This window comes from Bos indicus, chromosome 27 (genome assembly GCF_029378745.1).
Source record: "Bos indicus isolate NIAB-ARS_2022 breed Sahiwal x Tharparkar chromosome 27, NIAB-ARS_B.indTharparkar_mat_pri_1.0, whole genome shotgun sequence".
Taxonomy (NCBI): Eukaryota; Metazoa; Chordata; class Mammalia; order Artiodactyla; family Bovidae; genus Bos; species Bos indicus.
In genome coordinates, this window is record NC_091786.1 from 21,472,864 (window position 1) to 21,490,248 (window position 17,385).

Below are 17,385 nucleotides of genomic sequence, written 5' to 3' on the forward strand. Positions count from 1 at the left end.
TTCATTTTAAGCATGAGGCTTAGAGTAGTCTAAATTACACAGTCTTTTAAAAGTTACACTCAGAGATAAAAGATCAGAAATTATAGTAGAGGCAAGCGATATTTAAAAACTTGCTTTAAAATGTTTTATGGTATATACTTTTTTGTGAGTCCTTTTGTTCTTTTTTAATTGGAGGATAACTGCTTAACAATGTTGCGTCGGTTTCTGTTGTACAGCAACGTGAATCAGCTGGAAGTATGCACATGCCCCTTCCCTCTTGAGCGTCCACCCCACACCTCTAGGTGGTCACCGAGCAGCAGGCTGAGCTCCTTGTTATGCAGCAGCTGCCCTCTAGCTGTCTGCCTACACTCGGCCGTGTATGTACGTCTGTGCTACTCTCTCCATCTGTCCTACCTTCTTGTCCCCCTGCTGTGTCACAAGTCTGTTCTCTGCATCTGGTATTCTGCCCTGCAAACAGGTTCATCTGTACCATTTTCCTAGGTTTCATGTATATGTGTTAATATAGGAGATTTCATTTTCTTTCTGACTGACTTCACTATGATAGACTCTAGGTTCATGTACCTCTGTACAACTGATTCAATTTTCTTCATTATGGCTGAGTAATATTTCACTGTATACTTTGTACTTTAATACACAATAAATCCAAGTCAGACAAGTCCAAATTTTTCAAATAGATTAAATTTTAGCAAGGTAAGGAATAAACAATTACAACCCATATAAGTAAATTACCAATGGACTATTAGATATAATTATATAGCTACAAATAATTTCATAAATAATCATTTGTATACTATATGCAGTCAATGGTCTTCTAGTGAGTGAGTAGAACAAAATTAAAGCATTATTTTCTCATAGTAACCTAAGAACAGGCCAAAAAAAAACCTTTGACATGTTATAAATAGCTAGAACACAGACAGCCTTATCAGCCCAAATACAGAATAAAATGTACAGAATCCATCAGGTTTGATCATTTTGTGTGACTGTTCTTTGGCTCATTCTATTCATTCATTCAAGTCTGTATAAATCTTATTAAAAAAAAGAATTACAAAGATAAGTAACATTCCAATTCTGTGTCTAAGGTAATTTCATTTTATGAGTGGACATGATTATGCAAAAATATTTAAGATTGAAAAAAATGAATACGACAAATAACTACCATGGCCATTCAGAATTGGAAAACTCCATATTCATCCAAGATAAAAAGAAAAGACTTCATTCAAAAAAACAACATGGGTTTTACAAGTATAGAAAAGGAGGAATGCCATTCCACAATGATAATATTTACAGTAAAAGAAAATGTGCAATGTCTTCATTGTTAACAAGAATTTAACAAATATATCAGACTGGTTTTTCTACGTGAGTTCTATTCTTTGGGCTATTTTACTATTTAGCTAACATGACACCAGAAGTTTAATAATAATATTTAGGGGGAGGTAAGAAATAAGTTAGAATGCAGGAAGTGGAACACATAGAGAGAGAGACAATGATTTTATTGTTACTTCAAAATATTTAGCATGATGTCTCCAAAACAGTGGTGCATTTCTCCAACACAGACCTATTGTTTCCTTCTCTTACGATTTTTAATCATTCACAAATTTTAGCATATGTGACCAAATCGCACTGTGCCATGTTTTTTAATATAAGAGGGACCAAGTATATTTTGATTCTCTGTTTTGGTAAGTATATGTGACACATTTGATGTAGTGCTTAAGATTTTATGGGGAAGAAACATTAAACATATAGAAACACTAAAACTTCTTTTAATGTAACCTAATACTTAAATTTTACACAAATTTTCTCATGGCTCCTAATCTTTATATAGAAAGGTGATATGAATATGAATACTGAAATAATTTTGGACTACTAAATTTCATGCAAGCTTATAAAAATTCTTTTTAAATCATTGATTGGCATTTTAGAGAATCAAAATATAATGATACTGGAAAATACACAATGAATAAGACATATTCTGATTTACTGAAATTTACATGCTCTTATTTTGAGGTTGGAGAGATACAACCCTAAATGCTTTTTTTCAAATTAGAATATATATGCTTATTATGAATTATGTTTAATATAATTTAATTTAATTCAATTTTATTGATAGTATGAGAATAATTTCCGTATTTTTTAATGACCACAGGGTTCTATTTATTTAGTACATTATTCTTTACAATATACTAAATCTACCAAAAGTGGAAAAAATTTAAATAATGCCAACCAGTCAGCAAATAACATCCCTTTCTTTGTGTGTGAGTCAATTCTCCTTGCCTCTGCTTTTTTACTCTTTTCTCTGAAATCACATTTATTCTGGATTCTCAGTGTTACATGAAGTCTGACATCGTAAAACACTCTCATTTTGTAGTTCTATAATCCCTTTGGGTATGTGCTTTAAAGGTTTTAATTACAAAGTACAAACAAACCTTAGGAGGGAAACTACATTTTTCCCAGACACAGTTAATATTTTTGAAAGACTGAAAATAAGCTTGAGTTTCTATTTGCAAAGAAAGATTTATCTATTCAGATTTATTTTTATTTAATATGTATCATGTGTGAAATGTTTTGATAGACAGGGAGGGTACAAATCACGTGGTGGTGGTGGTGGTGGTGGTGGTGTAGTCGCTAAGCCGTGTCTGCCTCTTGTGATCCCATGGTCTGTAGCCCGCCAGGCTCCTCTGTCCATGGGATTCTCCAGGCAAGAATACTGGAGTGGGCTGCCATTTCCTTCTCCACAAATCACTCACATGGCCCTTCTTAACTGTCAGGATTGTTAGCACCAACAATTAAAAGAAAGTAAAGGAACAGTTTGGATTGGCTTCAGAAGGTGGTGTAGATCAGTGAATTTAGTATCAAGAATGCATACTTGATGATGAAAGTCAAAGCCAGGTATAGAGACAGCAGAGAGAAGCAACGGATGCTAAAGACAAAGGCAAGGACCTTTACCAATGGCCAACTAGACACAAAAAATGTTAAAAACCAAAAGAAAGAAAAAGGCAAAGCTTGTCAAGAAAAAAGATGCAAGGTCACAGCAACCAGGGAACTGAGGCAACAATGTAAAACAATTCAGTTTCTAATACAATGCAAAGCTTTACTGACGGAGACATGGGGTGAACTAGACTCACGCTGCATCTCTCCACTGGTCTATCAGTCCTGGGATGCAGCTGTACTGCAAGGGCAAATACAGTACCTGCCGCTTAATGGGCCTTCAACAAACAGTTATTGGATGGGAAAATAAAGGAGTACATACATGAAAAGGCAGAATTGCAATTCCAAACTGTACTGGAAGTTTTCTGCATACCTTTATATTATCTTTCTGATATTTTTGTTTAAAATTTGTCATTACATGTTGACATTCTCTTTGCTGGTGGTATAGAGATGGGAATAAAACTACTGAATATCCTAGATCAGATTAACTGTGTTAGTTTAAATAAGCCTATATATTTTTCAATTTAGGACTAAACATATGTTCCTCAAAGAGGTGGCATATGCAGAATTTCTAAGGCATGAGAGTGTGTGTGCAGCACTGGAGAAAGTATGAGACTACTAAGACTACCCGAGACACAGAAAAGGTGCTACGTTATCATCAATGATAGCATGCATTTTTGCAACAAAATGCTTTTGCACATGCATGTAGAACACAGCTCTTGGTTTCATTCATAACTGAAGTCTAATACAGTGAAATATTGGCAGTATATATGGTAAATCCATAGCATTCCTCAGGCAGCAGCTAAAAGCCAAATCCTAAAAATAAGAGACCAGTACATTTGTTTATGGTAGGGGTTATCATCTAGGCACAAGCTTTATTTTGCTGAATGTATGTCATTTGAGATTATTGTTTTTTTGTTGTTGTTGTTTTAGCAGCAATTGTATTAATGTTCCATGTAACCATACAGTTATATAGATTCCCTTTAGCTACACAGTAATGGCTGTTTTTGTGATGACTTTCATGCTGTTAAGTAGACCATTAGTACTTGACTTGGCCACTATATAGCAACTTAATAATGACAGACAAAACAAACTGGCAAATCAGCACAGTACCACACTGCCTGCACTATTAATTTTCTTTCCATTCTTTGTATTCATTTACACTTCAGTTCAATGCAGTGAAACTCTGATAACATTTTTAGATCCTGTAGACATGTTTTATTTTACAATTAATATATGAAAATGGGAACGGTCACCAGCCTTACAAGTACATATTTGCTAAGCTGATAGCTAAATGCAGACCCAACAGCATATGCCTCGGTCTTTTAAGCTTGTCTGATCGAATTATCTCAGTTCAGTCAGAAAACGGGACTATTAAAGCTAAATCAGAAGTTCAGAGCTGACACAGGCCCGTTATATGTTGATTCTGTTGATGGCCATGAACTCTGCACCACTCTGCCCAGTGTTTCCCAAGGAGTATATATATGCTGATCCCAGGGCAAATGAGCAGTGTGGGTAGATGGCCGAGAAGACTGCAAGCTGTCCCTTTCCGGACAATACAATGCAAAACACAGGCCCCCTTAACAGCATCAGTAACCAATCTTCTATAAGGGAACAAATAATAGGCTAAAACCATTTCTGATAGATATTTGTAAGTGTGAATATATTTTTATACTTTTCCCTAGAGGACTGTCTACAAGACAAACACTACATTGATTTTAAAAGTTATCTATAATTGGTGAGACATTGTTATTATTTGTCATTCTTTTTTTTTCAAAGAATGGTATATTAAAAACACCAGTTGAAAACTAGCCCTCTTCATGATTTTCTCCTCTGCTTTGGAATCTACTAACAAAGAATAAACTTAGCACATTATTGGAAGCAGTGGTACAAGCCATCTACAAGGGCACCACCTGGCAACCCAGCCTGACTCCCCCCAGCAGCACCTGCATTTCTGTGTCTGGGGGGCTTTAATACCTGAGGTCCATCAGTGCGGGCAAGTAATGCCTTCTCCAGGAAACAGCACTCAACGAGTGACTGATAAAAGCAGGTGTAGAGCTTAGGTCCCCTCACCACTTGGACAGGAAAATCACTGGGTGTGTTCTGCACTGGCTCCCAGAGACCCCCAAGCAGTATTAGGCTTCAGGACCCACAACGCTCACTGCTGGGATAAAGCATCTTTTTTTGACCGCCGTTCCCTCCTGAACTCAATTTCCCACCCCCTGCCCGCGTTTCCTTCACCTCCCTATGAACTACTTTCAACTCAGTTATTGTCTTGGGGTCTGTTTTGGGAGGAATCCAAACTAAGACTGGAGTGTTTTCAACTTTGAGAAGTACTTATACATCTACTGTCATATTTTATCTCACAAATACAAGGTAAGAAGAGCACTATTAGACTCATTTTATATAAGAAAAGAGTCACCAAGTAACTTCCCCCCCAAGGACACAGCTGGTAAGAGGCAGAACTTGGGAAGAAACCAACCCTGTTTCCTTTCCTTCTGTTTCTCTTCGCTGGACACTTCAGGACAAAGACATAAAAATGACTCTGTGGGCCTGAGAGTCATTTTTATGTAAGCACCTCTTTTTAAGCATATACAAAATGTCCAAGGTTAAACCATGTTTATTTACTAAGACAGATTAAAGGAAACAACTGTAGCCTAAACACTGACGTATAAGTCATACTTAGTGACGGAATTCAACATACACAGCCATCCCAAACATTGGGTCAGTGTGATCCTATGCACTCAAGGGTTACTTCGATTTCTAAAAAAATAATTTTTTAAAGAAAGTCATATTTTAGGTATAAATGCTATATGGGATGGTTTTCTGGGATGCAAAATAAGGACAAAATTATATTTAGGGTTCTCACAGCTCTGAAACAGGGCTTCTCAACGCTGACCTTCGGGCCAGGTGCTTCCTCCCTGTGAGCCATTGGCGCTGCATTGCGGGAGGCTGCGCGCCATGCTCGGCCTTGAACACTAGGTGCCAGTAGAGAGCACGTGCCCCCACCTTGCGACAACCAAAGAATCCAGAAACTACCAAGGGTCCCGAGGCAGGGGGTGGGGGTGGGAATTCATCCCCTGTGGTATGATGCATAGTTCCACAGCCCAAACATCCCCGACTATTTCACCAGACAGCTATAAGGGCAGTAGAGTTTAATGTGGCGTCGGAACAGAAACCATTTAAACCTACCTTGAAATTTTACAAATGAGGAAAAGTTGAAGTCCTGGTAACATTCATCTAACGTTATAGGGTTCCAAAGTTATTAAAAACAAACAAAAAATACTTTATAACTTTGTGGAAGTGAAAGAAGTAACAATAGGCATGAAGCGAATCCTTCTGAAACATTACTTAATGCGGTTTTACAGAAAGAACCATTGTTTTTCATGTTTGGGACCAACAATGGAATCTGTTACATTTAGCTTGTCTTTCCCAGGCTTCCATAGTGACTCAGGTGGTAAAGAATCTGCCTGCAATGCCGCAGACCTGTGTTTGGGCTGGAGACCTGGGTTGGGAAGATCTCCTGGAGAAGGAAATGGCAACCTACTCCAGTATTCTTGCCTGGAGAATCCATGGAGAGAGGAGCCTGGTGGGCTACAGTCCACGGGGTCGCAAAGAGTCAGACACGACTGAGCGACTATCACCCATCCCACTAATAGCTCTATACAATCCTGATAGCATGAGGAAGAACAACAGACCTCTGGTAAGATGAGACATAGGACATGTGAAGTAAAATAGATGTAAGCATACTGATGGAAACTTAAAAGACAACTCTGAGGAAGTTCAGAAGCACAAAGAAACTATATGCCAATGTCCATTTCAATAAATTCAGATGTTAATATTATATGAATAATAATAGTTAACAACCTCCTGTGCTTTGGGATGATTTGGGCTTAGTTAGCTTTACTTTGTAATTCTGCTTCTAGCTTTGCATTTTGATGAATCTCTATCAGTATTTAACAAGAAAGAAGGCAGATATGTATCAGGCCTTCATATTAACCCTGAAACTCTCTCTTTACTTCTGTTTCACTGTCATCTTTATGGTATCATCTCAGGAATGCTGTTGTTCAGTTGCTCAGTCGTGTCTGACTCTTTGAGACCCCACGAACTGCAGCACGCCAGGTTTCCCTCTCTTCACAATCTCCCAGAGTTTGCTCAAACTCATGTCCATTGAATTGGTGATACTATCCAACTATCTCATCCACTGTTCTCTCCTTCTCCTCCTGCCTTCAATCTTTCCCAGCATCACAGTCTTTTCCAAAGAGCTGGGTCTTCGCATCAGGTGGCCAAAGTACTGGAGTTTCAGCTTCAGCATCAGTCCTTCCAGTGAATATTCAGGGTTGATTTCCTTTAGGACTGACTGGTTTGATCTCCTTGGTGTCCAAGGGACTCTCAAAAGTCTTCTTTAGCACCACAGTTCAAAGCATCAATTCTTTGGCGCTCAGCCTTTTTTACTGTCCAGCTCTCACATCCATACATGACTACTGGAAAAACCATACCCTTAACTATACCAAACTTTGTGGGCGAAGTAATGTCTCTATTTTTTAATATACTGCCTAGCTTTGTCATAGTTTTTCTGCCAAGGAGCAGGAATCTTTTAATTTTATGGCTGCAGTCACCGACAGAGATTTTGGAGCTGAAGAAAATAAACTCTGTCCCTGTTTCCACTATTTCCCTATCTATGTGTGATGAAGTGATGGGACCAGATGCCATTATCTTTGTTTTTGAATGCTGAGTTTTAAAGCCTCATTTTTCATTCTCCTCTTTAACCTTCATCAAGAGGCTATTTAATTTCTCTCCACTTGCTGCCAATGATCAGATCAGATCAGTCACTCAGTCGTGTCCGACTCTATGTGACCCCATGAATCACAGCATGCCAGGCCTCCCTGTCCATCACCAACTCCCGGAGTTCACTCAGACTCATGTCCATTGAGTCAGTGATGCCATCCAGCCATCTCATCCTCTGTCTTCCCTTCTCCTCCTGCCCCCAATCCCTCACAGCATCAGAGTCTTTTCCAATGAGTCAACTCTTCGCATGAGGTGGCCAAAGTATTGGAGTTTCAGCTTTAGCATCATTGCTTCCAAAGAAATCCCAGGGCTGATCTCCTTCAGAATGGACTGGTTGGATCTCCTTGCAGTCCAAGGGACTCTCAAGAGTCTTCTCCAACTCCACAGTTCAAAAGCATCAATTCTTTGGCGCTCAGCCTTCTTCACAGTTCAACTCTCACATCCATACATGACCACTGGGAAAACCATAGCCTTGACTAGACAGACCTTTGTTGGCAAAGTAATGTCTCTGCTTTTGAATATGCTATCTAGGTTGGTCATAACTTTCCTTCCAAGGAGTAAGCGTCTTTTAATTTCATGGCTGCAGTCACCATCTGCAGTGATTTTGGAGCCCAGAAAAATAAAGTCTGACACTATTTCCCATGAAGTGGTGGGACCGGATGCCATGATCTTCGTTTTCTGAATGTTGAGCTTTAAGCCAACTTTTTCACTCTCTTCTTTCACTTTCATCAAGAGGCTTTTGAGTTCCTCTTCACTTTCTGCCCTAAGGGTGGTGTCATCTGCATATCTGAGGTTATTGATATTTCTCTGGGCAATCTTGATTCCAGCTTGTGCTTCTTCCTGTCCAGCGTTTCTCATGATGTACTCTGCATGGAAGTTAAATAAACACGGTGACAATATACAGCCTTGACGTACTCCTTTTCCTATTTGGAACCAGTCTGTTGTTCCATGTTCAGTTCTAACTGTTGCTTCCTGACCTGCATACAGGTTTCTCAAGAGACAGATCAGGTGGTCTGGTATTCCCATCTCTTTCAGAATTGTCCACAGTTTATTGTGATGCACACAGTCAAAGGCTTTGGCATAGTCAATAAAGCAGAAATAGATGCTTTTCTGGAACTCTCTTGCTTTTTCCATGATCCAGTGGATGTTGGCAATTTGATCTCTGGTTCCTCTGCCTTTTCTAAAACCAGCTTGAACATCAGGAAGTTCACGGTTCACATATTGCTGAAGCCTGGCTTGGAGAATTTGAGCATTACTTTACTAGCGTGTGAGATGAGTGCAATTGTGCGGCAGTTTGAGCATTCTTTGGGATTGCCTTTCTTTGGGATTGGAATGAAAACTGACCTCTTCCAGTCCTGTGGCCACTGCTGACTTTTCCAAATTTGCTGGCATATTGACTGCAGCACTTTCACAGCATCATCTTTCAGGATTTGGAACAGCTCAACTGGAATTCTATCACCTCCACAAGCTTTGTTCGTAGTGATGCTTTCTAAGGCCCACTTGTCTTCACATTCCAGGATGTCTGGCTCTAGGTCAGTAATCACACCATCGTGATTATCTGGGTCGTGAAGATCTTTTTTGTACAGTTCTTCTGTATATTCTTACCACCTCTTCTTAATATCTTCTGCTTCTGTTAGGTCCATACCATTTCTGTCCTTTATCGAGCCCATCTTTGCATGAAATGTTCCTTTGGTATCTCTGATAAGGGTGGTGTCATCTACATATCTGAGGTTACTGATATTTCTCCTGGCAATCTTGATTCCAGCTTGTGCTTCATCCAGCAGGGCATTTCGCATGATGTACTCTGTATATAAGTTAAATAAGCAGGGTGACAATATACAACCTTGACGTACTCCTTTAACAGTTTTGATCCAGTCCATTGTTTCATGTCTGGATCTAACTATTGCTTCTTGACCTGCATACAGGTTTCACAAGAGACACGTAAGGTGGTCTCAGGAATGTACATAGACCCATTCTCTGTGTTAAACTGTGTGTATGTGTGTAGGTTTTGTATGGTATTTATATGGTATTTTATTGATGAAAGAACAGGCCATTCAGTTCTCAGTGGCTTTTCAATTTTTCTGCTTATAGTATGAATGACAAGCCTGGCATTGAATGTTTTGCATCTCCTATTTCTCATAACTTTACAGTTTGTTTCAACAGCATTCTCTTTAATCTATTACCTATAAGAAGACAGTTTGCTTAAATATGTGCTTTCTCTCTCTTTGACATGAAAACTACAAAGAGGTAGCATTTATTGATACCTATTTTTTAAATAATACTCTAGATTTTCATAATGAGAACTTATTAATAATTTTAAGATCAGAAACTTCAAAAGCAAAAGCTGAAAGAAAAAGTCAAAATTCATATTTCAAAGAATAATGAGAGGAATCAGATAATAGAGAAAAACAGTATCTTTAAACCTCTAGGGTATTATTAGGCATTAAGTCGCTCGTTCATTCATGTCCAACTCTTTGCGACCCTGTGGCCTGTAGCCCACCAGACTCCTCTGTCCATGGGATTCTCCAGGCAAGAATACTGGAGTGGGTTGCCACTTCCTTCTCCAGGGGATCTTCTGGACCCAGGGATCTTCCCGACCCATGTCTCCCCCATTGTAGGCAGACCCTTTAACCTCTGAGCCACCAGGTCATTTTATTTAAAAGCATTATGTTTGTCAAGGTTATGGAGCTTTCATGACATTTCACCCTTATTTAATTAGTCAATCTCATACAATTATGTAAAGTTTAAAAATAAAATAAAATTAAAAAAAAAAAAAGAAAATAGTAGGTACCAATTTGAATTCATAGACTGCTCAGGGCCCTAAGACTTCCTGGAATTTCTGTCAAAAATTTAAAATAGATTTTAGCATCAAGGACCAAATACCAACCCATTACTATTAATAATATTTATGTCTAAACTTTATAAATATGTATTTTAAAATATTTACAGTTTTAAATATAAAAATATTTAAAATATTTAAAAAATATTTAAAAAATATTTAAAATATTATCAACTTAAGTCTCTGAATGACTCTCAATCACATTATGAGATCCACCATTTTAATTCTGGCTTCTACTACTTAGACTATTATTTTTCCTCATTTGTAAAATATCTGCTCTCTGATCTCACAGCATTATGCCTAAAAGGTATCAAACTAGACATAAAAAGCCAAAACCCATTAAAAACTCCCACAGGAAAAACAGCATATTTTAAAAGTCCAGCATGAAAGAACTCACCATCATTCAGAATTCTATTTAGAAACCAACTTCAGAAAAAGGGGGAAAAAAATCCCCTAACTATTTCTAGAAACCATAGAGACATTCTGAATATAATTTTAAAGTATTAACAAAGTTAATTCACTTTAACATTGAAATAATTCTTTATAAACAATTTAATACAGTTTCTCAAACCATCTAAGACAAATAGTTGAAGCAAAACATTTTAAAAACTAATTCAGGAAAAATGAACAAAAATTAGAATTCAATTAGTTGTTATTTATGTGTAGTACCTGCCTAAAAATAAATCTTTAAAATATAAATGGTTATTCAATTATGTTACAAGTATGAAAAACAATAAAAATACTGTTTCATATACCTTACTCCACTAAATGTGCACTGGTCATCAAGAATTAATGTCAAATTACAAAATTCCTATATAAATATTCATAAGATACTCATTCTGTCATTTTATTCCATACCACTGAAAGAAATAAATAGCCTAATTATAGTTATTCTCAAAAATGCAAATACTACATGGTAATTTCTTTTCAGAAATATAGGTTAAAATATGAAGAAATTACCAAAGAAGGAGAGTGCTAATTTTCAAGTTGTATCTTGAAATTTAAGCACATCTATCATAATAAACTGTGGAAAATTCTGAAAGAGATGGAATACCAGACCACCTGACCTGCCTCTTGAGAAACCTATATGCATGTCAGGAAGCAACAGTTAGAACTGGACATGGAACAACAGACTGGTTCCAAATAGGAAAAGGAGTACGTCAAGGCTGTATATTGTCACCCTGCTTATTTAACTTATATGCAGAGTACATCATGAGAAACGCTGGACAGGAAGAAGCACAAGCTGGAATCAAGATTGCCCAGAGAAATATCAATAACCTCAGATATGCAGATGACATCACCCTTAGGGAAGAAAGTGAAGAGGAACTCAAAAGTCTCTTGATGAAAGTGAAAGAAGAGAGTGAAAAAGTTGGCTTAAAGCTCAACATTCAGGAAACGAAGATCATGGCATCCAGTCCCACCACTTTGTGGGAAATAGATGGGGAAACATTGGAAACAGTGTCAAGACTTTATTTTTGGGGGGCTCCAAAATCACTGCGGATGGTGACTGCAGCCATGAAATTAAAAGATGCTTACTCCTTGGAAGGAAAGTTATGACCAACCTAGATAGCATATTGAAAAGCAGAGACATTACTTTGCCAACAAAGGTCTGTCTAGTCAAGGCTATGGTTTTCCCAGTGGTCATGTATGGATGTGAGAGTTGGACTCTGAAGAAAGCTGAGCGCAGAAGAATTGATGCATTTGAACTGTGGTGTTGAAGAAGACTCTTGAGAGTCCCTTGGACTGCAAGGAGATCCAACCAGTCCATTCTGAAGGAGATCAGCCCTGGGATTTCTTTGGAAGCAATGATGCTAAAGCTGAAACTCCAGTACTTTGGCCACCTCATGTGAAGAGCTGACTCATTGGAAAAGACTCTGATGCTGGGAGGGATTGGGGGCAGGAGGAGAAGGGGACGACAGAGGATGAGATGGCTGGATGGCATCACCGACTCGATGGACGTGAGTCTGAGTGAACTCCGGGAGTTGGTGATGGACAGGGAGGCCTGGAGTGCTGTGATTCATAGGGTCGCAAAGAGTGGGACAGGACTGAGGGACTGAAGTGAAGTGTTATTAAAAAAAAAAAACCTATTCACTATTATTATTCTAATGGACAAGCATTGTTTAAAGTATAATTCTTTGCCAGTAACCACTTGATGTTATAAAGCAAAGTTAATCTTCTATTTTGTTCAGTAACAGGAAAACACATTATTATGCAGATCAATTCATTAAAATAAAACTTAAACCACAGTTTTCTGTTTCAGTATACGTTGACATTAAGCATACAAGAATACAGGAAGGGATGTTTTTCTAAAATATGTTAAAATTTAAAAAAAGTAGAAAGCTATATACCAAGGGACAACTTTAACCTGCCCCTTTAACCTGCCTTTGTCTGCACTGATTAGTAATTAACATCTCACATCAGTCTAAAACTGGATCCACATCTCTGGCCAAGAGCACATTTAAGCACTGATTTTGTACCAAGAAGCCTCCTATATTTCCAAGACTTTCATGATTTTTTTCCCTTCAATCCTAATACTTTATTCAAATAGAAGAAAAAATATATTTTTTAAAACAGAAGAGGGTGGAGAGTTTGGGATGAAATTCATCTTTTTGAATATCTTGGTTATAAGTATAAGTCTCATCATTTCTGTAACTTCTGATACGGTGCTGAAAAGATAAGGTCCTGAAAAGCTAAAATATACACATTAAAAGTTATATGCACTTTCAATGTATGTATTTTTCATTAACATACGAAGGTAAAGTGTTCCTCTGGGCCATCACAGGACCTCTACCTACTGGCCATGCCACTGTCTACCTACAAAACAGTAACACAACAATGTGGAACAGGATAAAAAATTGTCTAAATCAACAGAGAAGATTTCTTTCCAATCTAATCTGAACCTTAAATAAATGTTCCTACCATGTTAAGGTTACTAACTGGTTTATGCTAAATTAACAGGGACATGTTGATCCTATTACTCTTCTGACTAGTGAGAAAAAATAAATTGAAAGAATTAAGATAATCCAGTTTAAGAAAACATCTCCTAGTGTCTTTACAATCTTTTAAGAAAACATTTATTGAGGACCAGGTGTATGTAAGTGTAAAGATGAAAAACAACTTAAAAGAAACTCAATGGTAAGAATTTGACTAATGTAAGTAAGATACATAAATGGGATAACTACATGTTTATAAGTAGGTAAAGGAAAAAAGAATTTCTAATGTAATTAAATAAAGCATTTCAGAGGGATGGGCAAATTAGGTGGTGTTTGACGATGAGCATGTTTTGATAGAAATTCCGGGTGGGAATGGAAGAACCAAAAGCAGCACATATATAGGGGACAAGGGACAGTACAAATACACTAACATGGAGTTTCTTTCTTTGCAAAGCAGAGTCTCAGGATGCAAATGAAGATTACAATGGGAGTATTAATGGAGAGCTACTGAGGATTTCCCACTTGATTGGAGTTAACTTAGGTCCGCATATATTGATATTTTAACTATAATCAATGTGCTTCAGCAATGTGCATCTAATGCCTAAAGTACTCATTTGTGAAGTCTAGTGCCCAGCATATGTTTAGTTAGCAACAGATGGCATCCATGCTGATGTCACTGTTAGTGCTGAGGGAAAGCTCTCCAGCACTTGGAGCTTTTGGAGCTTACTCCAATAAACTACATGTAAAGGGATTAGAGTTTCATGATTTATCAAAGTAAAGGTTGAAATGCTAAGAAGATGACAGTGAGAATGAAGGATGACAGCATATGACACTCTAATATCCCACTTTGGCCTAAGAATTTATTTTAAGCTGAAGGCACTGAGATAAAGCAGAGATGAGATAAAGCAGATACAAGAAAAGTTCTCTGTCTTCTCCCAGCTCCCTAAAAACAGGACCTAAATTTACAAAGGTGTCCCTTCTTCTTTCTCTACCAGGAAGGACAAAGGCTAACCCCTGGAGACAACTTTAGCTCCTTATCAACTGCAAAGTACCTACTAAATTCTATCTGCATAGTAAACTTAATCTTTCTTTTTCCTGGTCACCTCCACATAACTGACTTTCCCTCAGTACTTTTCTTTCTGTCTTTAACCAAAGCTTGTACTTAAGCCTGAGGTCTAAGCCACTTCTGAGTGGTGGTCTTTTTTTTTTTATCCTGAGTATCTTCCATGTATACATGAGGTATACACGTTAACAGATTTGGTTTTCTCTTGTTATTCTCTTTTATTACAGGGACCTCAGCCAAAGAGGGAGTCAGAACAGTAGAGGGAAAATTGTATTTTCTTTCCCTACACAAGCTAAAACATTTCATGAGGAGGTTATTTTTCAGATATATTAGCCAATAATAAACAATAACAAAAAGCAGTGCTTATTTATTTTTACCTAAGGAATATTATTTTAGAAGAATATTAAGAGACAGGAATAAAAATATAAGATTTCCTAAATTTATACTTTTAAGTATCACTGACACCATAGTGATCAAATCTTTGTGTCAGGCCCTTCTCTATGAAATAGGAATATATCAGGGACTAAAACAGATATAAAAAAATCATTTTGTGAAGTGCTTATATCCTACTGGGGTCCTGGCAAAAGACAAACAAATGTAACACAAAATAAATAAATCATATAGCATGTTTTAAGTGATAAAGGAGAAAAAATTTAAAGAGGAAAGGGTGACAGTGAGTATGGATAATTTAGGGGAGGGCAGAGAAAACAACCACATTCTCAAAAAGGACAGTCAGGAAGACTTGAAGAAAAGGGGACAATTTATTGCTTGATAATTACTTCCATTATTTTTTCTGTAAAATCTAATTCTGAAGAGTTGAGATACTCAAATTACTTCTCTAAGTAGTGACAGATTTCGAAAATACATAGTACATCTAACAAAAAGCATATCTGGTTTAGAGTCTAACTTTGACTCTATATCCTAGACACCTATAGAATATATCTGAAAACGGTGACGACAATATGAGACCAAACTGGTTCTTATAATATGTAGTATCAGTGACTGCAACTCTGCTTATTTGCAACCAGCCCTTAAAACCTAATTGAGTCACCAGGGAGAATACAATAAATAAAATGAATTATATCCCTAAATTACAGTTCCACAAAGAAGTTCAAAGAAAGTCACAATCAATTTAGGAAGAAGAAACGAATAATTTGTTAGCTTTCTTTAATATTAAAGATATGTGAAGTACTGTAAGCAATGAAGAATAAACCTCACAAGCTTACATTATACCTTTATAGAGAAATCATAAGATTATTTGCCACAGAATAACAGTATTCCATTCAGAACCGAATTTCAGAAATTAAGACTTTATTACCATTTTATGTGTGATTGTGTGGTGCTATCATTAGATTTTTAAAGATAATCTTATTTTTTATAAATACCTATTGAAATATTTATGTGTAAATGAAATTATATTGGTAAGTTATTTCGAAAGAATCCTACAGCAGGTAAAGAGTACTGGGCAGGAGAATAGATGGAACACGACGGGTTATGAAGTGGCAATTAACCTTGGTGATGAGTACATAAGGGGTATCATTATATTCTTCCCTCAAAAATCTGTATAAAAAGCTAGAGAAAAGAGGCACATTTTAAAACAGCTAATAATCTTCAGTAACCTCTAATACTAAGCCTCAGAGATGGTATTTTGTAAAGCTGATCTATGGTAACATGTGCCACTGGCCATTTTTGGTGGAAAGGGAAGGCAATAGGACAGTAGCGGTTACTAAAGTCAGCTCTGCTACTGACAGAACTGCACGCCAATTTCACTTTGAATTTTGTGGCAGACTGTTCCTGGCATTCTAATACAATGTTTTCCTGAGTTTTTAATGATCTTCTGAACTAAATTAAATTTACCATTTAATCTCTTCTGAACTAAATTAAATTTACCAATGCTGGGATGCTCGTTAAAACTGTTTCTATTTCCTCTTTGGACATTACATAGTATTGCCATAGCAGTCTACAAAGTTGAAAAAATCCTTTATGTGTGTATATTTGGTATGGGAGGTACACTGAATTTTTTTAATCTATGCTGAAGCAGTCCTCACCATAAAATAATATGCACATATATATATATATATCTACATACACGTGCATGTGTGTATGTACATAGTGGAGGAATGAGAAAATGGAACATATATTTAGATTTACAAATAAACTCTTTCTTACTAAATATTAACTTTCTGACTGCCGTGTAAACAGGATTCAAGTTCATAATATTGATGCTTAGAACATGCACTTACCACTTGTCCATTGTGTGGGTTTTTATGAGCATATGGTGGTCCACGGATGTGATTCCACATCTGGCCAGAAGTCATAGCAAAGACTATACACTGAAAAGACAGGGTACAGTGTTATACCATGCAAACTAAGAAATGGGGGAACACTGCAATCTTTAAAAAATGGTCATGAAACTACTTTCAAATACCATGTATATCAGCTCATCTGTTAAAAGCATTTTCATTTACTAATTATGGGACCTTTGGTAAGTAACTTATTCTTCTGCTGGCAGATTTGGTATCTATAAAATGGTGATACCAACTATGCTTAAGACATATATTAATAACCAAATTGGGTAACATATATAAAGCATCTGGCATGGTGACTGGTAATCTCATATGTCCTAACCAGAGGTAAAGCATAGTTAAAAGCATAGATCAAACATGATGCTTTTAGATAGAGCCAGGAATAATTCATAGAAACCACATAACTGCTAGATCCAGCAAGAAAGGCTGTATTTGGAAAACTAATCTTAAAAATCTGAGGCATTACGGAGAGGGTAGAGGAGAGAGTATAAACTGGACGTCAGTCAATCTCTATAACTCAAATGAAAGCAT

At 37.0% G+C, this 17,385-nt stretch overlaps 1 protein-coding gene across 11 annotated transcripts in view; it reads right to left on the reverse strand.

The window, feature by feature from the left end:
• The window catches only part of TUSC3 (tumor suppressor candidate 3), a 216,802-nt gene that overhangs the window by 69,174 nt on the left and 130,243 nt on the right, over positions 1-17,385 (reverse strand). For 10 of the 11 annotated variants that reach the window (XR_011564409.1, XR_011564408.1, XR_011564407.1 and 7 more), the window contains exon 6: positions 16,792-16,881. The exons of the other annotated variant lie outside the window; for it this stretch is intronic. Coding sequence is in view for 7 of the 10 variants with exons in the window: in XM_070781297.1 (XP_070637398.1) it covers positions 16,792-16,881 (90 nt within the window). In the remaining 3 variants the exon portion in view is untranslated. The remainder of the gene's footprint in view (positions 1-16,791; positions 16,882-17,385) is intronic. 11 annotated transcript variants of the gene reach the window in all.